Raw genomic sequence first — 25,102 nt, forward strand, 5'->3', positions numbered from 1 at the left:
ACATGATGAATGAATGAAATGACATGATAAACCTGTCATGTAATGTAACTAACTAATATAAACAAAGCTTATTGATGTTTAAGAGATTTCTTTTTTTCTCTTGTAATCTTTGGTAATTTCACTTGCGCTGTTTTGTGAGCTAAGTGATGAAATCTAGGAAATAGTGCTATCCTCTTTCACAGAGAACATTGTGGAAAGTATAACACTACTTTTAAACCGGTCAATAAAGATTTGTTTGGAGATTTTTGTTTAACAGAATTGGCACAACTCTCCAACTGCGTAGCTGGATAGCGGTGCCTAGAACTGCCGATCATTCAATCTCTATAGTCTACAGGTGATCGAAGATAGAGTGTCTAGGTTCACACGGATATAAATTATGAGTTTGTGGTTGTCGGTTTATACTTTGTCATGCCCTTAGCACCACTACTTTAAGTTCTCGAGTAAAAAACCTGACAGTGGCATATTTTTTTTTGATTTTTACCTTCAAATACGCGCCGCCAGGTGATTAAGCGTTAATAAAGCTGCCATACTCCAAAACAATTAGCCCGCTACCAATTTAGACTAAAAATTCACACTTCGATTAATTTGAAACATTAGTGATGTATCATCAGCAAACAAAACTATCCTATAATGTAAATAGGGAACCGAAATGGTCCTAATATGGAACCCTGTGGGACAACTTTTTTTACATAAGATCGCTTTCCACACACGGTATCCTTCTGAACTCTATCGCGTAAATAGTAACTCATTAAGTCTAGAGATACACCCTAAATTCCGTAGTGATGCAGTTTTCTGATTATTAAGGAGTTATCTAATTCATCCATATAAAATGACGCTGTCGCAACGTTTACTTACTCGAAAACTTATACTGTGGACACATTACAATGCCGTGTGAACGTAGCCTAAACATTCACGACTCTACCCGTTTCTGCTAAAGCACCGTGTAATGAGTGTTCATAGATTTTCTCTTTATCCATTTTCCATGAACTAATATTGTTTTCTCTCATCCTTACAGTGGATTCACTATATGGAGGTGCCAGTGAGTACAAAAAAAGAATTAGCATCCTTTAAAGGGGCAATACGGCAGGAGATTTTGAAGTCAATTTTTTAGAAAATAATGCTTATTTTAAATTACAATCAAGTCGCAACTTCCTTAGCTTTGAAAACTTAAATCTCTTACCGTGCTATCCTTTTAGTGGGCCCTATATTATATGTCATAGTCTTTAGTTTTATATTAGCACTTGTATTTTACGAAGACCTTTTAGCCACAGTGTAACGATAAGCGCATTCGTATGACTAAACATAGTAGCATTATCTTAAACTATCCTTTTATTACTTATAAGCGTAAAGCCTTATTTTGAAGATTTAAAAGAACAACGGCGATAAAATAAATATAAATAAACACATTAAGACGAAATTTTTTTTATATTACTTTCTTGATATTTTAAGAATAAACTTTACACTAAAAAGAATTAAAAAGATTGTTCAAGACAAGTAAGGAAAAATAGACGATATAAGCACCTCTCTACGCCAACATTAATTAGATGTGATTAACAATAATTCATCCCAACATTCTTAATAGATAATCGCAATTCACAATCTACTAAACTTAGAACTTAGAAAAATTTGGTACCTTTTAGTGACCTCACTGCAGTCGATGACGTTTTAGGATAGTAGTGATTTTGTGGTGGTGGTTGTGGGGAATATTTATGTAGCGACTTCGTTCAGAAAGATGGCAATCATACCAAAGCGTAAAGAAGGCGGTGTAACCAAAACAATCAGCAGATATTAAAGAATTGTAAACAATATGATTCTAAACGTATAACGTGCTCGTTATATCGTCAAGAAGCTATCACGTCCAATTTAAGTGACGTAAAATATTAAATTTGACTTGTCCCGCTTTAAATTACCGCGGTGTCACAAGGCAGACAATAAAAATGGCGCCTGATGAGATGGTAATGAAAACGTCGCTACAGGCAAATAAAATTGTACCCACTGCTTTTTTTCTCTTGGATTTTTCTTTACATTTCGAATAAGAGAAAGTTTTTGAGCCAGTGACCCGAGCTCAGGTCTGAACGAGATTATAGCGTTTTAATATTACACCGCTCTCCAACTTTTATTGTTTCGTTCTCACTAAGTATATCTCTCTATAAACATCGACGGGGATTTCATCGAGTGATGCCCCGTTTTTCGTGTCGCGAGGCCGATTACAAATACTTTAAAGGAGATCTTTGTGTTCTGTTATTGTCCCCTCCCGTTGTTATTGTGTTTTCATACTGAACGCATTTAATTGAGACAAAACGGACCCCGACTTAATTTGATATTGCGCTGTTTCGAGCGATATTATGATTACTATGACGGCCTTTTAAATTGTAAATCAAATATTGTACAAAGGACTCCGTACAAACTGATGGTTATTTTATTTGCGTCCCATTTCAATTATGAGGATGAAATTTTCATTGCGTATTCTGTTTTTCATGTAGACTGTAAAAAAATTAATAGACTCAAAATTTAATTTACTGCTACAATAGCTGCTGCTAGAACAAATCCACATTATCTGTAAGAAGTTTATTAACTCGAGGGAAAATATTCTTTTATTCATAATAATTTTATCAATTTAGACCTTCTAAACTATTCAAATACCTACGGTGATTAGTTTTAACATTTACATATACATTCAGTTAATGGGTGTCTCAATAGACTCATTACGCTGTCGATATCGGTTTTCGTCGCGAGTTTATTAACAGGTGATAAATTTCGATCTATTCACAATGATTTTAGAGAAATTTATCTATTTTAATTCTAGTTTGTTACTGTACCTAAAAATTTTATTTTTTTTACAGAACCCGGTTCAGCCCCTCGAAATGTACAAGTTCGTCCATTAAGTTCTAGTACGATGGTGATTCAATGGGATGAACCAGAAACGCCTAATGGTCAAGTAACGGTAAGTTGACAGAAATGTCAGCATCTGATGATGATAATGACCATCATCACCCGCAGCCAATAACCTCCTAATGCTGGGACAAGGCCTCTTCTCTCATAGGAGAAACGGTCCAAAAGGATAGATTCACCATGCTGCTTCAATGCGGGTTGGTGGGATTTTACGACAATTATCACAATTAAGTGGTATTAATATAAATAAGGACAGCATAAAAAGCTTACGAGGCACTGAAAATTCTATAACAGGAAAATCAAAACTTTGAGCCTACCCGGGATTTGAAACCAGGGCGTCGATATTTACTGTTGAACATGCTAATCACTAGACAAACGAGAAGCTTTACGACATAATATCTATATATATAAAAGAAAGTTGTGTTAGTTACACTATTTATAACTTAAGAACGGCTGGACCAATTTTTATGACGTTTGATTTTTTGGAGTCCTCTTAGACCGGGATAGGATAATAAGTATTAAAATATAACATTCATAAAAAAAATATCCGCGGTACGAAGTTCGCCGGGACAGCTAGTTATACATAAAAACGATGTAAAATTTTAACATCAAAGCAGAATAGGAAAATGTGAAATAGCTGGTGAAATATTTTTTTATTTTCAGGGATACAAAATTTACTATACGTCAGACCCGTCTCAGTCGTTGCAGTCGTGGCATTCTCAAATGGTAAGTCTTGACATTATACTAGTTCATTTTATTTTTTATAAAAAAAATTATTATAATCCTACTAGATTCCGGTTTTATAAAACTGACATACTATACGCTACCATCTTCACTTACCAGCAGTTCTTTTTTTTTTTAATTTTTATTCCACTACAAGTTAACTCTTAACTGCTATTTCATCTGGTGGTGACGTAGTTGAATCGGTAGTTATAAGACAGGGCTGCAGAAAATACAATAATTAAAAAAAAAAAATTGGCTCTGCCATGAACCCGGGACCGTGGGCGTCTATAGCGGGTATGCACGGAATATGCAGATGATATAATGAAGAAAATCTGCGGTACGAGTTATAAAAACTTAAAGGTAGGCTTTTAATGTATCTTACAATGCCTACGCTTAAGTATTTTATAACTCGTACCACAGATTTTCTTCATTATGTCATCTACCCGCTTATTGCATACCCTGTACATACCCTGTATGGACGCCCCTGCCCGGGACTTCCCACTTAAAACACCATAGAGCTCCCATTGCGCCAGGGAGATAAGACTACAAAATGTGAGATTAGAGTCAAAGGCTTGTAGATGGATAAAAATAAAATAAAACATAAGGTGATTGTAATTTTATCCCTTGATTTGATTTTATCCCTTCAATGACAGATGGACAACAACCACCTAACAACCATCAGCGAGCTAACCCCCCACACAGTGTACACGATAAGGGTTCAAGCGTTCACCTCAGTGGGTCCAGGCCCTATATCTGCGCCAGTGCAAGTCAAAACACAACAAGGTACCAAGTTCTGTTATACTACGTGTTTATAAATCAGTAAAAAAATACATGGAGATAAACATTTCTATATCACACAAATTAGATGCAGTTTTTTATTATTATATTTGCAAATGAAAAACTATTTTTTATGTATATAGTTCATTAATAATTATATTTGTAGTATTAGAATTTATATCATGTAGTATAGTTTGCAATATTTTTATTTAGGTATACATTTTTATTGCCGCACCAACCCGTTCCTTATAACAACTACTTTCGCCGAAGGTTGCCTGGGAGAGATCGCTTTAGCGATAAGACCGCCTTTGCACAGCTAAACTTCTTTTTCTTTATTTTTTTTTATTTTTATCTTTTCTGTTTCTCTTTGTATTTCGTTTTTGTGTGTGCAATAAAGAATTTAATAATATGTAATAATAATAATAATGAATGTACTGATGAATATCTATATCTAATATATTATTTAGGTATATTTTTTTACTGCCGCACCAAACTAGTATCGCGTAAGGTTGTCTAGGAGAGATCGCTTTAGTGATAAGACCGCCTTTGCAAACCTAAACAATTTTTTTAATTATTTATTTTTATTTTATCTATTGTGTTTCTCTTTGTATTTTGTTTTTTTTGTGTGCAATAAATATAATAATAATACTGTAAAATTGAAGTTTTATGATTTTATGTTAACTCTGCATTGCATTATTAATGTTAAATTATAGGGGCAGCTGTTGAATGTACAATTTAAATGCTAGTTCCTTGGTATCCTTCGGGTTATACCCATTTTTGTTTGAGTACCATATAATTTGTTAGTTGTTACCTATACTTTAACAATCATTCGTAAAATTATGAATGTACCATCTAGCTACATATTTATTTAGGGGGCGTCCATAAATTACGTGAGGTTTTTTTTTAAATTTTCTGTTACTCCCACCCCCCTGGTGAGATGTCGTGAGTTTTTATTTAACCCCCTCCCCCATCCCCTAATCTCAAGTGAGAAGTTTCAAAATGTGGGTTTCTTACGTTAACGCGTAGGATTGTTATTGTAAAAAGACCAATGGAACAAAATAGTATAATTTTTTTTTCTTTCAATCGAAAAAAAAATTGCGTGATATTTGCCGAGACCCCCTCCACCCTCTCTCCAACGTAAGATAAGATGAGTTTTGACTCGACCCCCTCTCCCCTTAAACATCTCAGACTTTTATAATCATTTTGGAAGGCCGATTGGCGCAATGGGCAGCGACTCTGCTTTCTGAGTCCAAGGCCGTGGTTTCGATTCCCACAACTAAAAAATGTTTGTGTGATAAACATGAATGTTTTTCAGTGCCTGGGCGGTTATCTGTATATTTTAAGTATACGCTTACATTGGGACTAGATGGCGACGTGTATATTTTCGTAGTTAATTTATTTATATTAGTTTATTTTTTCGTCTTTCAATAAAATGGTCATACTATTTTACATACCTTCATTTATCAATTTCTTGTATTATCTCAGGTGTGCCGTCCCAACCATCAAATCTGGTGGCAGTTGAAGCGGGAGAGACTTCGGTTACGCTCAATTGGAAAAGACCTGCTCATGCAGGAGACAACATCGTATCATACGAGTTGTATTGGAATGACACTTATGCCAAGGAGCACCATAGAAAGTAAGTTGAGAAGTTAGAGAGAGGTTTCTCCGGTTGGAGGCTTCTGCCTATGGATAGTTATTACCCTACCGACAAAAACGTGCCATTAATCGATTAAGCGTTCAGGTACGATATCGCGTAGAAACCGATCAGGGGTATAGTTTTAATATAACTGCCATACCCCTACCAGGTTACCACCTTCGACATCTCATCGTTGCATCTTTACCTACCAGTAGGTGAGATTGCATTCAAGGGCATACTTGTAGTGGTATGAAAAAGAAAATCTTTATTGTTTTGCCGTCGCTCATTCTCACTTTTTCTCGCCATAACTTATTGTCGCAAAGAAGAGTTTTAAGTAGACAAGGGACAATACGGCAACAAATATTTGCAGTAACCAACGACTCTATAGAGTGCGCGGGTCGCGTGGTCACAAATAGCGGCAAGTTCCGGTTCACAAGTACTGTGTTCCGGTAGTAAGGCCGGTGCCGGTACAGGCAAAAGCAGTGGCGTGCACTTCATACATGCACAAAGCACTGCCTGCCCTAAAATTGATGTAAAGCTCGAATAGGAGGAGGATTTTTGCCATTTTATGGAATTTTCCTGCTGTATGCATACCCTGGTACGGATCCCACCCAGTGCACGCCACTAGGCACAAGACGGTAAAACGCCTCATGTTGATGGACCCAGGGCAGCAATTTGTAGAACATGTTCCTTGAGTGCCATGCTCTGTTATAGGCGATGGTTTTCCACTTATCACCAGGTAGACCATCTGCTTGGTCCATCAGTTATTAGATAAGTACTATAAATAAAAGGAAGACAGACTCTCTTGTTGGGCATTTATTTAAGTTTACGTTACATAATTTGTTATCAACGGTATCACAAACAAATACATGCCGTACTAATGTTTGAGCCGTAAATAGAAGTCTTCGACTCTTCAGATTCTAGATATTCTTTTTTATGTTAAAACTCTAACCAAACTAGGAAAAAAAGGCTATTTTTGTTATAACTTTAAATTGTGTGGGAAATACAAGAAATGTTCGAAAGAAATTTTGAGGTTCCTCGGTAAAAAAACAACGATTAACTGTAGCAACTTTTCAAAAGGTTAAACGTCGAAAGTTAAATAATACAAGATTAAGATAAACAGAAGAAGTTTTATATCTGCCATAATCAACTAGGAAAGAAAACTTTTATCTAATTTGATTCGTTTAGAATTCTTTGTGTTCTGAATTCGGCTGCCATAGAATAGATAATACTGAAACTTCTCACTGCTGCACTATTCGTTTAACTTAATCTTTTAACTTAACTAATTATTGTACAAGTCTTAAGTGGTGCGGGACCAAGAATGGCTGGCTGTTTTTCCGAGCTAAACAGCAAGGCTGATCCTATGCGCAAAAAATGACTCTTCTGTCACCAGATGAGGCAGTCAACCGCGGTATAATTAATGCCTCTTAAGTTTTTTTTTACTTATGATCTATGGCTCCAGGGTCGCTACGCCGTTATTTGAGAGGCATACTTACGCTTTAACAGTTTCCAGAAATGTCGTATGAGATGAGGCCAATGTATCAATGCATGTGTCCCACAAAAACGTCCGTTTATTTACTTTTATGTCTAAGTGTCTACTGATATTTTCTCAGTGTCTAGAAAAAGTCAAAAACTGAAAAAAACACTATAGGTATGTTTTTTTTGGGATTCTGGAATTGAATCTGGTTATGTCACGTTCTTAAAAGCAGGAAGCCGAAGATTTTCACAGAATACGAATAAGACACAGAATTCAGCAATTATTGTATGTAGTGGCGCACGTCTCACTTTACACCCGCGGAATGTTACCCGCTCACAAACATTTTCTTCGTTTCCCAATTTATGGCCAACGTTTAGAACATTAAAGGTTAAATAATTACTAACCGTTCGTTCCAGAAACAACTCTTAAGTGGAGTGGTTTTTGAAGCTTCTATATTAGTGTTGTAGTCAAGTAAGGTTTGGGTTTTTGCAATGTATATTGATTTCACTTTACACAGGCGGATACCAATCACGGAATCATACACCCTCAACGGCTTGTACCCGAATACGCTGTACTACATCTGGCTGGCGGCGAGGTCGCAACGCGGTGAAGGGGCCACCACACCACCCATCGCAGTACGCACCAAGCAATACGGTATGTCGCACACACGGAGACGGCGGACGAGGCGTGAGTGTGTACACATTGGGAACGGACTTTACATTTACGACTTCATCGTACATGGGATATTTCATGGGATTCTTTTTTGAATGCGTGTTCTGGCACTCGTTGGCTCGGTTCGGTTCGGGTTTTATTTGGGTTGGATTGGTTTCATCTCGGGTTATTTTGGGTCATTTTGGGCCAGGTTCTATGATCGCATTTCATGTTACAGTACCAAAAAAAAAAAAATCTTCACTACGTACTAATATCGGAGCTTAACAATCATGACATGTACAAACTCACTTTGCAATAATCTATGAGAACTATTAAAAAGTGTACAACGTATAGAAACTTCTCTTAATGATGTTTGAGAATCTGCGTGGAGTTTAATCTCACAGGTTTTTCTGCGAGGTGAGTTTGTAGCTACATTTGTATCACGGATATCACTAATATAACAACCTATCCTTTTTGCCGATAAATCAATGATTTTGTCCTGCTAGATCGTGCGTGCTGTGACAAACGTCTTCAATGTTCAACCTTAAACCATAAGTCAATGCAGACGGGCGAACTCACGTCAAAGATTAGTCACTTCTCACAAACGCAGAACAACTGAGTAGAGAGTTCTTTTTTATCACAAGCTTTTATTTTCCTATAATACTGGAGTATCATTAGTGTGTACCTGCGAACTTTATGAGAATGATCTGAAATATAGAATCTGGGCACATTTTTAAATCCATTTCCACTAACAGTGGAATATTACTTTTTAACAGCTGATCTTAGGGTGGAGTTGGCAGAGAGATATAGGCTCTTCACTATACTTAGTTAGACAGACATGCAGACAGACAGATAGTCAATTATTCTAAAGCGTCAATGCTGGCGTTATACTACCTCTATTTTTATTTCTTATCTAATTATTATTGTTGTTTTCTATACATTTGAGAAGATAACGGAATGTAAATGATGAACAATAGACGCCCACGCGTAGCATTAGGGTACAATTTAACTAAGGCGAGCGAAATTTAGGTTTTCTCAAATATCATGGTAGTGGAACTTCTTTTTTGTTATCTATTCTGTGGTTAGGTTTATTAGGTTACTCTAGAATGAAAGATTGTGATCAGGTTTCGATGATGGTGTCGGAAGGTTACCAGAGAATAAAGAATGTTTAAAATAACTAACTTGTACCGTATTCAACGAAACTTTAGCAGTAAAGTCCGTTCCCGATCGCATTGAGAAATTGTGCGAAAGTAAAGTATGAACCGATTGTTGGTTTTCCAGGTAACTCGTACTGTAATATTTCACATAAAAGCACCTGCCCGGCACGCTGCCAGTAATATACCAGCACACGCACCAAGTTTTATATCACGATAATATGTGTTTTTGTATAATTCTACTGACACGGCAATGTGTACTCATCGTCACTAAAATTCGACCGTTTTTACTACTACCTTTAGTACGATTTTTTATACATCGAAAACTTTAATAGCTTAGTGGAAAGGTGAGTGTGAATTGCACCGCAAAAATTAAGAGTTTTAACATCGTTACGTACATTGGGCGTTAAATTAAATATAATAAGGTCGGACTGCAATTAAATCTAAAGTATATATTTTTTGGGTTTCTTAGGTAAAGATAAAAAATAAAAAAATATTGCTACATAAAATTACAACGTTTATAAAACTAGGTCTGATATAACGTAGAAACGTGTGATCAACGCTCTAGCTCATATAAAAGAAAAGAAAGAAATAATAAAACTGTTGTTCAAGTAAATATCCAAGGAAAAAAAACTAAAAATTATTCACTGATTTTAATCCCCAAAGATTACGATCAGCTAGGGTTTGTAGCTGTGGATGTATGGAGGAACAATTCAAATCGTATAAGAATTCGTACTAGGATACAGCAAACTCACGATCGATGCGTACACCGTGCCTGTATCACTAGTAGCTTTATGTCGTTCGTATGTTATATATCCGACGAGGCATCGCCTCCAGTAACATTTTTTTTTACTTTTTATACAACTGAAGCGACACGAACAACATCGAACTTTCCGGACGTTTTATCCATCCGGACAGATAAACGGGCGACATCCGTTCCGAAAAAAACGCGCACACAAAAAAAATGCTGTTCGTGCCGTCACAGAACATAATGATCGCAATTTTCTTCCGGCAGGAGAAAGTGTGACTGATGAGACATAGAGACGTATGGGCGAGCGGATCCTACACACACACTTTGTGCATGCTCGACTTTAATTTGACGACAATTTTGATTATTATGTAATTATTATTTCTGTGCACATTTTTTTACATTTCGTTAACACTAGCATTCAGTGATTGCATCGGATAGGTCGGTATCGGGCGCTGAGGGGACAGCGTTCCCATCGGTCGTGTCTTACGTGTTGAGCTTGTTTAGTTCCCGGAGCGCCGCCAATGAATGTGACTGCTGCTGCGGTATCTCCTACCGCTATAAGAGTGTCGTGGCAGCCGCCGCCCGCCGAACGGGCTAACGGAAGGATCGCCTACTACAAACTACTTTGCGTGGAAAGTGGGAGGGGGGACTCTGAGGCGACGGTGGTGAAACTAAACCAGACGACCTTCGTACTCGACGAGCTGCGGCGCTGGACGGAATACCGCATCTGGGTGCTCGCCGGAACCAGCGTTGGCGACGGGCCTTCCTCCTACCCTGTCACCGTTCGCACTCACGAAGACGGTACGTTTTCTACCACCGCACTACATTCACTAAGCACAAAACCTATTCTCTATTTTTTCTAACTTGTCCTATTATATAGACACTCTTTTCAATACCTTAAAGTATGTTTTGAAAATAGAAGAAAAACAAATGTGATCAAATAAATTTAAAAAAAGAGATATTTTTTTGTTTTCAAAACGATCTTTACACTAAAAAGTAATTTAAAGATAGTTCATATAATAAGACATTTAAGAAAAATGGAGTGTACTCAATTTAATCGGAAACAATATTATTGTCGTTCACACTTTTAGGTACATTAATGAAGTACTAACGTAAAAAACTTAAGCTCTATAAACATAATATAACTGTGGCGTTCACGTCATACGTGCATCACTGGCTGTCTTTAAGATTTTTATCACCCATGCCTGATCAAAAACCCGTTTTATCACCCATGCCTGATCAAAAACCCGGTGCGCACGTTCTGCTTCCAATATCTAAAATTCTAACTAAACCTATCAATTAGTTTAAATCTATAAATACAGAATTTACTGAACATTCTATTGTTTTCGATAAAATGGAGTTCATAAAATGATAGTATATCCATAATAAAAATCACATGAAAATTCTAAGCAATCATTTTGCAATGGAATGTCGAAGGATTGAAGTCGATATTTTTGAAAAGATATATATATATCATTAGAAATAAATTTTACTAAGCTAAATTACGGATTCTCTGTTCTGGAATCTTAGCTGTTTATAGTGACACCTCTCTGTAAAGAAAGGTCTGATATTTTCAACGCCACTGATTTTGTTTCACAAAGAGTGCGTTAGGTTAAGAATATAATATGGAATCTCCTGATTCCGACTCACCGGCTGGGAGTCTTTTCACAAATATTACTGTAAATGCCGAACGCAGGGTACGACTAATAATCTGGTTGGTGGAATTTAACCTGCACGGGTGCACTGCGAGACATCATAGTAATGTTTGTGACTCAATGACAAGACTTCAATCCTTCGACAATCCATATCTTATATCTCTGAACTATAATATCATGATATTTCTTGTTTTACTAAAACCATTGTTATGTTAAGGCTCTGGAACGCTACTGGAGGGTGGTAATATGTGAACTATAAAAACATTCGTTCTCTTGAACATAAATCTTGTATTATCAATTCACACACAATTACGAATGATTTTGTAGTTAAATCAGCATCGGTAGAATGGGAATAATTTTGCGAGTTAATGAATTTACGTGTACACTCGTAAGCAATTTCACTCCTTAAAATAGTCCCAAATTATTTCCGTTCTCGCCGATTCTCGTCGAAATAATTTTGATATGCAAATGTTTGTTCATTCTTGAATTTGAATTGGTGGTGGGAACCTGGATCGCAATCGCATTGTTTAGTTAATGAATAAGGTCGTAACATAATTTTTTAATACGTATATTACTACCAAGATTACTAATGTAATTTTTTTCTTTTGTTTCCTTCTCATGAGCATATAGCAGGATTCTAATCAAGGAGGTTAATTCTCGTAACCAAGTTTTAATATGCTTGCCGATGAACTTTAATGTATGAACACAATTATACGTCAGTCGTTTGATTTCACTCTATTTCTGTCGCCAAGCGGCATAGATTGATATTTCCACTCACTTGTCACATGTAATGATTTTTTTTTTGGTGGCGCATCGCATCGATGCGTCATCCGTTGATTCGCTAAAGATGGCACTCACTGAAATGCAAAGTTATATTGCACCTGGTATAGTGTCGACGGCACCGTTATATTGATTTTCGAGCACAGTTGTTGAGTATTTAGCCATATACACAATTTTGCATGCTTTAATTAACGACACAGCACTATTTTTCGTTCGATTAATTTCACTGGGCACCTGATAGGATTGTCTTGCGGAACACAGATATATTATGAATTTGTGCGAAGTAAGAATAGCACTTTTAGGAGCACTCAGCACAACTAGCGACGACACAAGGTGAGAGAGCGAGTGCGAGGCACAACAACCGACCGTGGACCTGATAGGATACAAGAGCCGACAAACGATGTACAAGCCGCAAGGCTAGACCAGAGTCATAGAAATTTAGATAGCGGTGAAGAGGAGCACCTACTGCCTACATTTGCGTTCTTAAGTCGTCTCATGCAATTCTAAACGCTCACTCAAATTTTATTACATCTCTATTTGCATATTTTTCTCGGTCTGACAATATACGGCTTTTACATCGAAAAGTTGAGAACTGGCTCGTGTTTCTGAACTGGTCCCCGGTCGCTTAGCCAAACACGCACTATGGCCCGAGCGCCGCATTTGAATACCAATACCGTCCTACACGACACGCGCGCATGCTACTATACTACTCACAACTATTCTCTACTCACTACTATCCCACTTTACTCTTAGCAGAAAGGCAGCGGATTAAACTAACGATGATCCTGAAGATCCACCCTGAAGTGTTATTTGTTTTAATAACACACGATGTGAATCTGAAGGATCAGATCCGCAACGCTCTGGCCTTTATATCCCAACTGCTCAGCTCGGTCTAGACTACGCGCTATTTCTACTTCTTTCCCTCTATCTCTCTATGTCTATCTCACTTACTCTAAAGCTACAACTTCTCGCAGTAGACTTCTCTCTTCCTCTTATCTTCTGTATACTCTATCAAACTATCGTCGTGCATGCACACTAGAATATATTGTGACATACAAAATACGCATAAAGTACGCTATTGCCGTTGACGAGGAACGAACGGAATCAAGGGAACGCTACAAGACAGTTCGGCTACAGATCATATGATATTAAACCTCTGATATTATACTGAACAGTTCTTTGAAGATATACCCACAGCCAACGGACAATGACACAGACACCTTCACAAACATCACTGTGGATACCAATACAGGGGACACACATAAGCAGCTGGTGGCGCTCAAAGAAAACAAGACAACACTGATGAAGCACACATACATAGACCGGCGCCGTCGCCTTAATCAATACATGTGCGTGTGAGTGAACAGCCTTGAGCCAAGGGACATGTATAAAAAATCTCTTCTGAGTGCCTGCCTTCTGCTGCTCACTAGAATTTTAAATTCGAAATTCCTCACAGTGTGTTGCCATTTTATAAGAAAAAGGACATAATTTAAATTCTGAGTCAGTATTCGAGACACATTTCACCTTTATGCTAAATAAATTGTTCCGCGTTACATGTGAGCAGAAAAAGGCAATGCACGCTAAAATAGCCGACGCCGAAGTCCCAAGCGGCTTAACCAGAATAAAAACCTCCTAAAAAGAGCTCAAAATACACGAGGAAGTGAAATAAGAATACCCCTATTTGCCGACAAGCGTTCTACTCGTAATCTCTCACTTAGTAGTTCCGTTCGCCCTGCAATGTTCGCACAATTTGTCTTAAATGTATTTGAATGCGTTTTTCTCTTTTTTCTCTCGTCACTGACTTTGTATGGGCCGCTGGTAACCCGTACAGCTCTGAAGAGTGAGTATAAATTACTATAGTGCTTGTGCCTACGCTTTGTGTAGTTTGTTCTTCCTAGCACAAAATATTAAAAACCTTTTTAAAACAAACTGCAAGTGATGTTCTTTAAGACGCATGTTTTTGTGTCTTGACTTGATTAATCAGTTAAGATTTGGTGTGCCCCTTCTTCTAATGTATTACATCAGATCTTTTATTTGCTAATTGTGATCCCTTGCAGAATGTGATAACAGGATAACAATGTTTAGATATAGTCCTAACGCTGCTTTTGGATAAGTATTATAGATAACCTACTAAATGTTAACTCTTTGTAATGCTTGACAATTTTAGTTGATCTTAACGATGTGGATTGGAAGGTAATGGATTTTAATTGGTTATGGTGATGTGAAAGGGCGTAAAAGTTAAGTTGATTCAGTGTGTGTTGGTATTCAAATGCCCGATCGAGATGCTGAGCGGCGGATCGTCGCGACCGAAATACTCTATCAGCATATCCGACGGGACTACCGACCGCACTTCGTGAACGTTTTTCCGATAAATTTCCACAACGCTTAACGATAAGCCGTCGAAGCTTTTTTCCAATTTAGCCCCTAAATTCTTAAGCTTAAGGTAGATTTCTAGCACGCTCCCTTAGATGCTGATAGGGCATTTAGGTCTGTGCAACGCTAGGTCAGGCTCAGATGTTCTGAAATTATTTCTGTGTGCTCACAGTGCCCGGAGAGCCGCAAGACGTGAAAGTTAATTCAATAAACTCTACGTCAATCCACGTTACGTGGAAACCGCCCCAGGAGAAAGAGAAGAATGGAATTATTAGGGGATACCATGTTCACGTTCAGGAACTCCGAGAAGAGGTAATAAATCAACGATTTTTTTCTTTATCTCAACTTGCCTCAGCAATTTTTCGTCTAAAGTATATACCAACTGCAATGTTACTGTAGTACTTTATTTACGGCTACGGATCACAAAGTCTTGATTCGATTCCTGTAAAGTCATCAGTTTAAGTTGTTATCCGCAAATTCGCGAAAAAACGTGGTGAGTCCTGGGCACAATTGTGTAAATATAGACTAAATTGCACATTTGTTTTTAGGGAAAAGGTTTGCTCAATGATCCAATGCGCTTCAACGTGATGGATGATACGACACTCGAGTTAAATGTATCCGGCTTGCAACCAGACACCCGGTATAGCGTGCAAGTGGCGGCTCTCACAAGAAAAGGAGATGGGGATCGAAGTCCACCCGTAACTGTTAAAACTCCTGGTGGAGTTCCAAACCGACCCACTGTTAATTTAAAGTGAGTATGAGTGTTTTAATTTTCATATTCAATTTCAAACAAAACAAAAATAAATAAGTCTGATTTAGCATTTTCCGGCAAGAATAATAATGTTTTACGTGTTTCAGAATTTTGGAACGTGATCCGATAGTATCAATTGAAATAGAATGGGCGAAACCTGCTCAAACTTATGGTGATCTTTTAGGCTATAGATTGAGATACGGCATCAAAGATCAACCACTAGAAGAAGTTAATTTTGCCGGAACCAAGACTAACTCGCACAGGATTAATGATTTAGAGAGGGGAGTCCAATATGAGTTTAGAGTAGCCGGAAGGAATCAGATTGGGATAGGTCAGGAAACGATCAAATATTGGCTTACCCCTGAAGGTGCTCCGAAAGGACCTCCTACTAATGTAACCTATCATTTCCAAGCTCCGGATGTTATTAGTGTTACGTGGGAAGCACCAATAAGAGCCGACCGAAGTGGCCAAATTAAAAAATATGACGTCCAGTTTTATAAAAGAGGAGACCAATCGTCTCTACTTGAAAAAACCACTGAACACACAAAAGCTGTGTTTACTGGCTTAGAAGAAGATGCTCATTATGTGTTCAAAGTTAGAGCTTATACGGATCAAGGTGCAGGCCCATACAGTAAAGATATAACAGCTCATACTGAAAGGGACATTGGTAGAGCACCCATGTCAGTCAAAGCCGTTGCAACTTCAGAATCCGGTGTGGAAGTATGGTGGGAGCCAGTTCCGTCTAGAAAGAAGATAATCGGTTATGTTATATTTTTCACTATGACTCCAGTTGAGGATTTAGATGAATGGCAACAGAAAACTGTTCATGTAACACATTCTGCTGATTTGGAAAACCTGGAAAAGTTTGCCGAATACGCAATTGCCGTAGCAGCAAAGACAGCAGAAGGTTTAGGTAGGTTGTCGGAAAAGGTAACTGTTAAAGTAAAGCCAGAAGAAGTGCCTTTACATCTTAGAGCTCAAGATGTATCCACTCATTCCATGACACTATCGTGGTCTCCGCCATTACGTTTAAATCCAGTTAGCTATAAGATTTCGTATAATGCAATTAAAGAATTTGTTGATTCTCTTGGAATGACACAAACGCAAGAAATTCCGAAGAGAGATATTGTAGTTAAACATGATAGAACTTCACACTCTATAAATGATTTATCGCCATTTACTACGTACAATGTAAATATAAGTGCCATACCTAATGATAATTCGTACAGGCCACCTACTACGATAACGGTAACCACTCAAATGGCTGCACCTAAGCCAATGGTTAAACCAGACTTTTACGGTGTTGTCGATAATGAAATACTCGTGATATTACCTCAAGCGTCTGAGGAATACGGACCTATATCACATTATTATTTAGTTGTTGTACCTGATGACAAATCGCATAACCACAAAAACCCAGACCAGTTCCTAACCGACGATTTAATCAAAAATAATGCAAGAACCGATGATGAAAATGCTCCTTACATTGCTGCCAAGTTTTTGCAAAGAAATATTCTCTACACGTTTCACCTCGGCAATGACGAAATGTATGAAGGATTTCTCAATAGAAAGTTAAATCTTAATAAAAAATACAGAGTTTTCGTAAGAGCTGTCGTTGATACTCCTCAAAAACATTTATATACATCGAGCCCATTTTCGGAATACCTATCACTAGATATGCGTGAAGCTCCGCCAGGTGAAGAACCAAGACGACCTGATCCGAAAGATATTAATGGAGACCCTGAAATAAGGATAGAAGAGAACAGAAAAGAGGCTGGAATGGTGTGGGTTATTGGTCCTATAATAGCTGCGTTGATGCTGTCTTTATGTTTAGTATTGTTATTCATTGTTAAAAGAAGAAGACAACCTTGCAAAACACCTGATCAAGCGGCTGTTACACGACCTTTAATGTCTGCTGACATAGGATTTGGTGCGCCTTCAGATCCAGTTGAAATGAGACGATTAAACTTCCAAACACCAGCTATGATCTCGCATCCACCAATCCCAATATCAGAACTATCTGAGCACATTGATAGGCTAAAAGCTAATGATAACCTCAAATTCTCGCAGGAGTATGAGAGTATAGAACCCGGACAGCAATTTACATGGGATCACTCTAATATGGAAGTCAATAAACCTAAAAACCGCTATGCGAATGTTATTGCCTATGATCATAGCCGCGTCATTCTACAACCGATAGATGGAATTCTTGGAAGCGACTACATAAATGCCAACTATTGTGATGGTTATAGGAAACACAATGCCTACGTCGCGACTCAAGGGCCACTTCAAGAAACTTTCGCTGATTTCTGGCGTATGTGCTGGGAACTACGAACGTCTACGATAGTAATGATGACGAAATTAGAAGAGCGAACGCGGATTAAGTGTGACCAGTACTGGCCCAGCCGAGGCAGCGAATCGTATGGCATGATGACGGTAACCATTGCAGAAGTTCAGGAACTTGCCACTTATTGTATTAGAACATTCCAAGTGACTAGAAATGGGGGTGCTGAGCGTCGTGAAATCAAACAACTCCAATTCACTGCATGGCCCGATCATGGGGTACCGGATCATCCGGCACCTTTCTTGCAATTTTTACGTCGCGTCCGTGCATTGAACCCACCCGATGCTGGTCCTTTAGTTGTGCATTGCTCTGCGGGAGTCGGGCGTACAGGATGCTTTATTGTTATCGACTCCATGCTTGAAAGAGCCCGACACGAACGAACTGTAGACATATACGGCCACGTTACGTGTTTACGAGCCCAACGAAACTATATGGTGCAAACTGAAGACCAATATATTTTTATACATGATGCCTTACTCGAAGCTGTTATTTGTGGAGATACGGAAGTTCCGGCTCGTAATTTGCATTCTCATATTCAGAAGCTAATGCGAATCGATACGATTGAGAATATAACTGGAATGGAATTGGAATTCAAAAAACTTGCTAATATGAAAGCCGATTCTAGCCGATTTGTGTCCGCTAGCTTGCCATGTAATAAACACAAGAATAGACTGGTTCATATCTTGCCATACGAGTCTGCCAGAGTCTGTTTGACTCCACGGGATAGTTCCGACTATATTAATGCCTCGTTCGTCGATGGATACAGATATAGGGCTGCTTATATTGCTACTCAAGGTCCCTTGCCTGATACTACGGACGACTTCTGGCGAATGCTTTGGGAGCACAACTCCACTATTATCGTTATGCTTACAAAATTGAAAGAGATGGGCAGGGTAAGTTTCTGCTAAATCTTTAAATTACATACTTAAATTTTTAAACTCGTTTTTGAATGTCGTTCTTCTTTTCAGGAAAAGTGCCACCAATATTGGCCATCAGATCGCTCTGTGAGATACCAATGTTTTGTTGTAGACCCTATCGCCGAGTATAACATGCCCCAATACATCTTGAGGGAATTCAAGGTAAGCTTTTATTTAATTTCTTCTATGTAAAATCTTTTGAAACAGTTCAACGATTAATTTATTACTGATGGTTATTATTTTAGGTAACTGACGCTCGCGACGGGGCTTCAAGGACGGTCCGTCAGTTCCAATTCACAGACTGGCCGGAGCAAGGTGTGCCCAAGAGCGGCGAAGGTTTTATCGACTTCCTTGGCCAGGTGCACAAGACTAAAGAACAATTTGGACAAGATGGGCCCATCACTGTTCACTGCAGGTGGGTCTAAAAACGGCTGTGTATCTTTCATTAGTTTTCATTTTATTTAAATGCTGTTGAATTCACACCCAGATAATCTTAATTTGTATTTCATGTATGTAGGGTACATCTTCGTTCATCCTATTATTTAAAATCTTTGGAACCTAACTACAGTGGTATATTCCGTCATTAGATGCTACATCAAAACACTGAACGTTGTTTTTGCTCAAGTGTCTTATATCAGATCGGTCTAGTCCGTTATAGTTAGTGTACGTCCTATTTTCCTTTCCCGGGTCAGACAAAAAAATATTGGGTATCGATACTAAAAAATGTAAAATTTATTAAAAAAAATCTATCTCCCTCACACAGTGCTGGTGTCGGCCGCACGGGCGTATTCATAACGCTGTCGACGGTACTCGAGCGCATGCAGTACGAGGGCGTGGTGGACGTGTTCCAAACCGTACGTACGCTGCGCACGCAACGCCCCGCCATGGTACAAACTGAGGTAAGTCTTTACATTATCAATTGCACGGGCAAAAAGTCGACGGGCTCTTTGAACTTATTTGAGACCGCGCGAAAGGCTCGCAAGGAATAACGTTTATTTACCTTTATTGTATAAACCGTTTTCAGGAATTAAAAAATGGTGAAAATTAGGTACTACATTATTTTTCATTGCATTTTATTGCTAGATCCAATTACAGGGATCAAATAATAGGAAATGTCGTGATGTAATTTATACGTTGATTTCCAAAAAATGAAAACGCTGTTTCAATTAAAATGTATACAACCTATGCTCTGCGGTGCAAACTGTAACCGAGGGTAAGCTCTACACATTATTACTAGAGCACGTCTCGACCATTCGGATTCCCGTCCTTTATTATTACTACTAATTGATTGACGCCATTTTGACGCTACAAATCTAACGCTGTAGGACGAGTGTCCAAGGAATTAAATTTTGAATACCTTTAACATTAATAATATGTTACATGTGGCTCTTCAAATGGAGACAAAATTATAGCTGTCATTTGTGTAGGTAGCCAATCCATCGTGCTAATAATAGAAGTGTGTTAAAAATGAAAAAATAAAAAATGTAAATAAATAACTTAGGTTTCAGTTGTAGAGCTTTTTGTGAAAAATCTCGTAAGGGAAAGTAATACCGTCATTTATTCGTATTAAAATTATTTTATTTTTATTTATTTAAATAATTTATTTAAAAAAACAAGTCTTTGAATCAGATCTAATGCCGCTATCTGTGCATGTATTTTTTACCGTGTCAATTCTGGGGAAACAAATCTCTTAACCAAATAAAGGTGACAGATCTTATAGTTTTCTGTTCTTTTCCACGTGAAAAATTCTGAATAGAACGTCCTATTTTTATGAACCTATCAATCTGGCTTAGTTTAGAGATTTATGTACAATAGAACCAGTTATATTTTTTTTGTGAAACGTTCGCAAAAATCAAAAAAATGCACTACCATACTTTAGTTTTTCTTTTATTCCTAAAAAGAAAATCGCTTTTTTAATTAAAATTTATGCGCTAAGCCACGCTCCGCGCGATTCTGGCCGCAGTAATTCCATTTCTTCATAAAATTTTTGAGGTTAAGAGATTTATATTACGAGTATTTCAAAATTGGGCAAAAGAGCTTTACCGAATTTTTTCAATTGTTAAAAATTTGTTTTAAATTAAAAAAATAGACTATTTCCTATACTTTTTTAAAAAGAAGAGATCTACTTTTTTCCGATTTCAAATTCCCAAAATTAACTTCTTTTTAGATATTTGGACGAAACTAAGTTAATATAAATTGACTAAGTAATTAACCGACTAACGATTTAGTTCTACAGCCTACTTACAAATTCCCCATATTTTAATCGGGTTCTTTTGACATTTTAAAGTATAGTAATATATACTATATTTTAAATATAGGATACTTTCTGTTACTTTATATTTATATTTTAGTAACTTCTATTTCTTAATCATTGTTTAATTTTTTATAATTAGTCTCTTTAATATGTAGATTAGTTAAACATAGTTTTTTTCGTTTGTTTCTGTTTCGGCTTTTGTTATTGTATTCGTTTTTATTGATTCTCTTTGAAAATTATCAGTTCATAAGCGAAATTAACATGTAGTGTTTATTTACCTTTAAATGGTTTTGCATACTCTGTGTAATTTATATATGATAAGTAATATTATTTTTATTTATGTGAAATCGCTGGTAAACCCAATAAATAAACCACAGATATTTTTATCCTCATCACCATCAACCCATTTACCGGCCTCTACAAAGCACAGGTCTCCTCCCACAATGAGAAGAGGTCAAGGCCGTTGTCCACCACGCTGGCCAAGTGCGGATTGTTGGACTCCACACACCTTTAAGAATATTATGGAGAACTCTCAGGCATGCATGTGTTCTCACGATGATTTCCTTCACCATTCAAGCACAACGCACATAACTTAGAAAAATTAGAGGTGCGTGCTGGGATTCGAACTCGGCCCGCGAAAGTGAAGTCGAGCTCCTACCCACTCGCCTATAACCGATATTTTTATAACTCTCCATAATGTTGTCAACTGCATGTGATGTCTACCAAACCGCACTTGGCCAACGTGGTAGAGTACGGCCTAAACCATTCTCTTTATGAGAGAAGACCAGACCTGAAATGGGCCGGTAGTAGGTTGTTGATGATGATGATAAAATATTTTAAGCGATTATAAAGATAAGCCAAACAAACAGACAGAAATATTTCGCTAACACGCATATTTAGTTATTTCATTTTATTTATATTTACAGACAAGTTATTTTGTGTTACTTATATAAAAGAAAAGTTGAATCCAATCTAAAGGTGTTTGAGGCACACAATTCAAAAATTTACAAAGTAGTAATACGTTTGCAATAAATTTGCTCTAACAAAAATAGGGGACGCTAAAAGGTAAACAGGGTTACCACTTTTACTATAGAAGCCAATAATTTTATAATAAATCATTATTTTATCTTTGAATCATAGTAAAATAGTTGTAACTTTATTTATAAAAAACAATTTTATATATATATCCATGTAGCGATAAGGCCACCAAATTGTACTTTCTTTATATGTATTTATATCTTTGTAACTACTTTTTTTTCTTTGGTGTACAATAAAAGTGTATTCATTCATTCATTCACTCAATTTTGAGTATTTAAATTAGTCGGGTACATTTATCTTAAAAGTCAACGAAAACGATGGTGACAACCCTATAACGAATCATCCGCTGGGAATACCTCGCGCTTTTCAAAGCTGTAAATTTCTCGTATCGGCTAAGTAATTATTTTTAATGGAATTAGCTTACACCGTACAAAGGTCGCGTTTGTAAGCCGGCATTATAAATTGGTAGATGGGAACAATACTGATAGTTCCATTATAGATGTAGTAATATGTACTTCATTGTGCAAAGAGGATACAAACTCTACTGCTTACAAATAATGTACTAGAAATTATATAATAGTTAAAGCCAAGTTTTTTTATTCTTTTCATTCAAATGAGATCTTTAAGATCCTTGCGACCTTCATACGCATTTTTTATAATGTTGTGAGGTCATGACAATCACAACTCTAAACTCTATTCTTTTGGCCAACATAAAACTAGAGCTACGATGGTCCCATACTTTCTTCTCTAAAAAGCATGGCAAAGAAAACTCAGTCGAGTATTATTTTTTTGCTGTCATCTCTTCAAAGAAGCAATTAATTTCCTAGCTTTCTAAATATGATAATACTTATTTTTTCGATATCTTAAAATATTCTTCTTTTTCGCATAGCACGCAGAACGCTAAGATAAACAAATCGTAACCTTAAACTATTTATTATATATATTATATATATATGTATATATATATTCACCGAGTAATGACTAATGAGGCAATAAAAAACACATAATATACAGATTTTTAAATCATAACATAATATTGTTATTATGTACTATGTTTCATTTTAGTTTAATGTTGGCAGCGGATCTTCAAATTAGTATTTTTTTAGTAATCCGTGCTTTTTGTCCTAGGACCAGTACGAATTCTGCTACCGCGCTGCGCTGGAGTACCTTGGATCGTTCGACCACTACGCCAACTGACGCTGAGACATACTCGTCTAAACTAACCCGTAGCAAGCCCTGCCGTGTTAGCTTACTACCTTAGACAAAAAAATATCTATGCTCTTTAATAACGTTGTTAATCTATGTATTTGTAACAGACCTTCGAATTTCAAATTTAAAAAGGTAATTCTGCAACCACAAATCGCATTTGTCTGTGGCTGCATAGTATAATGAAAAAACCCTTGCTAAACTCATAACTAATAAAAAAATAATATACTTAATACTATATTCATTTTAATTCATAAAATGTACCTATAAATTATTTAAAAAAATACCATGAAATTAATACTAACCTACTGTAAAGGACATTAAAAAAATAATAAATAAACACCGTTAATTATTATTCACAGGGTGTTCACGTAGTAACGCTGTAAGCAAAATATTATATTCTTTTTTAAATATGGGCCTGTTACATATACCTACCGTAATAACAACACTTAAGCATTTTAATAATAAACTCTTTATTTGACCCATATTATAAACAATGTCTTCTATTATTATTACTATTTCTATTATTTAATAGCAGGTACGTTATATTTACTTTTTTAATTTTATAAAATTTTGAGTTGCTATTACATAAATTTATCTTAAAATCCTTATATTGAAATAATGACTGTAAATGGAATTGACTTCGAAACACACGTTTTTAAATTACGATACACGACAATGGCGTTTTAATATGGGTCTGAAGCTTTGATCATTTAGATATTGCCAAAAATATAGGTCAACAAATATTATTGATTTTTTAAATTAAAAATGAGGTATTTTTATGGTTCGGGATTCTGGTCTTTTTACATTATTCCGTTAGTAGATAAAGAACAAAAATATTGAAATTAAAAAAGATCTGAGACACTGATAAATTTTCACGTAGTTACTGATTTGGCAATTTATATATGATCTGAGTAACATATTATATGACGTAGTCAAATTTAAAATAGTTAGACCTATTAACAAAGATATAAATTGATAGATATGCACTCGCTTTGTTTTCGGTTTTTTTGATGATGTATGAATACCGTGAAATGTATAGACGCTCGTTTGCAATTAGTATCAACAGTGACAGTTAAACCTACACGGTTATTTATCGTCTAACAAGAGCGTTTCCTTTAATTATCCGATCTAAAGTATCTATTCGTATTATTCAGAACTTGTTTAATTAACAACACAATATATCTAATAAATAACCAAAAATATGTACCTTTATGTACATAGCGAATTTTATACATCTTCGAGTAAATTTCAATAGAGTGAATGACTGATATAGTGATAGCATGCCCTCCGCCGCTCCACATCGCTCGCACTAAGTGTTTCTTAACGCACCAAATTCTAATATATTTTCTTTATCTTTTTATTAAATCTTCTTATTCAACGAAAGATTATTAGATTGGATATATAAGCAGAGAAAAAAAACAAAAAGAGGACTTATCTACAATTGCATCTTTGCTAATAGGTATACGTATATAGTAGTTTAGAAAAACGGCAGGGTTTATTATAATAAAAAGGCGCAGTTTTGTAAAAAACTGACTGATTTTAACCTTTGAGTAATAATGTACTATGCTAAAAACAATTATAGGTAACATATATATCATAATAACAACGTCGCAAAGTTAGTTATGGTGCAGTTCTTTATCTTTAACTGATACATGCGTCAGTTACAAAAAAAAAACAAAATAACTTCCCATGTGTGTACACAAAGTTTAAGTTATACTCA

The 25,102-nt window shown here is 36.5% G+C and overlaps 1 protein-coding gene across 2 annotated transcripts in view; it reads left to right on the plus strand.

Moving 5' to 3' along the window:
* The window catches only part of LOC120630741 (tyrosine-protein phosphatase Lar), a 629,543-nt gene extending 605,969 nt beyond the window's left edge, over window positions 1-23,574 (plus strand). The window contains exons 12-25 of one of the 2 annotated variants that reach the window (XM_039900036.1): window positions 1,016-1,039; window positions 2,844-2,944; window positions 3,556-3,618; window positions 4,269-4,398; window positions 5,878-6,028; window positions 8,023-8,159; window positions 10,566-10,862; window positions 15,042-15,181; window positions 15,418-15,620; window positions 15,728-18,857; window positions 18,933-19,043; window positions 19,127-19,296; window positions 19,645-19,780; window positions 23,302-23,574. In XM_039900036.1, coding sequence (XP_039755970.1) covers window positions 1,016-1,039; window positions 2,844-2,944; window positions 3,556-3,618; window positions 4,269-4,398; window positions 5,878-6,028; window positions 8,023-8,159; window positions 10,566-10,862; window positions 15,042-15,181; window positions 15,418-15,620; window positions 15,728-18,857; window positions 18,933-19,043; window positions 19,127-19,296; window positions 19,645-19,780; window positions 23,302-23,370 — 4,862 coding nt within the window. In that variant the 3' untranslated portion in view covers window positions 23,371-23,574. The remainder of the gene's footprint in view (window positions 1-1,015; window positions 1,040-2,843; window positions 2,945-3,555; window positions 3,619-4,268; window positions 4,399-5,877; window positions 6,029-8,022; window positions 8,160-10,565; window positions 10,863-15,041; window positions 15,182-15,417; window positions 15,621-15,727; window positions 18,858-18,932; window positions 19,044-19,126; window positions 19,297-19,644; window positions 19,781-23,301) is intronic. The other variant, XM_039900037.1, reaches the window with a different exon arrangement.
* Window positions 23,575-25,102: the final 1,528 nt, after the last annotated feature.

This window comes from Pararge aegeria, chromosome 16 (genome assembly GCF_905163445.1).
Source record: "Pararge aegeria chromosome 16, ilParAegt1.1, whole genome shotgun sequence".
NCBI classification, from domain to species: Eukaryota; Metazoa; Arthropoda; class Insecta; order Lepidoptera; family Nymphalidae; genus Pararge; species Pararge aegeria.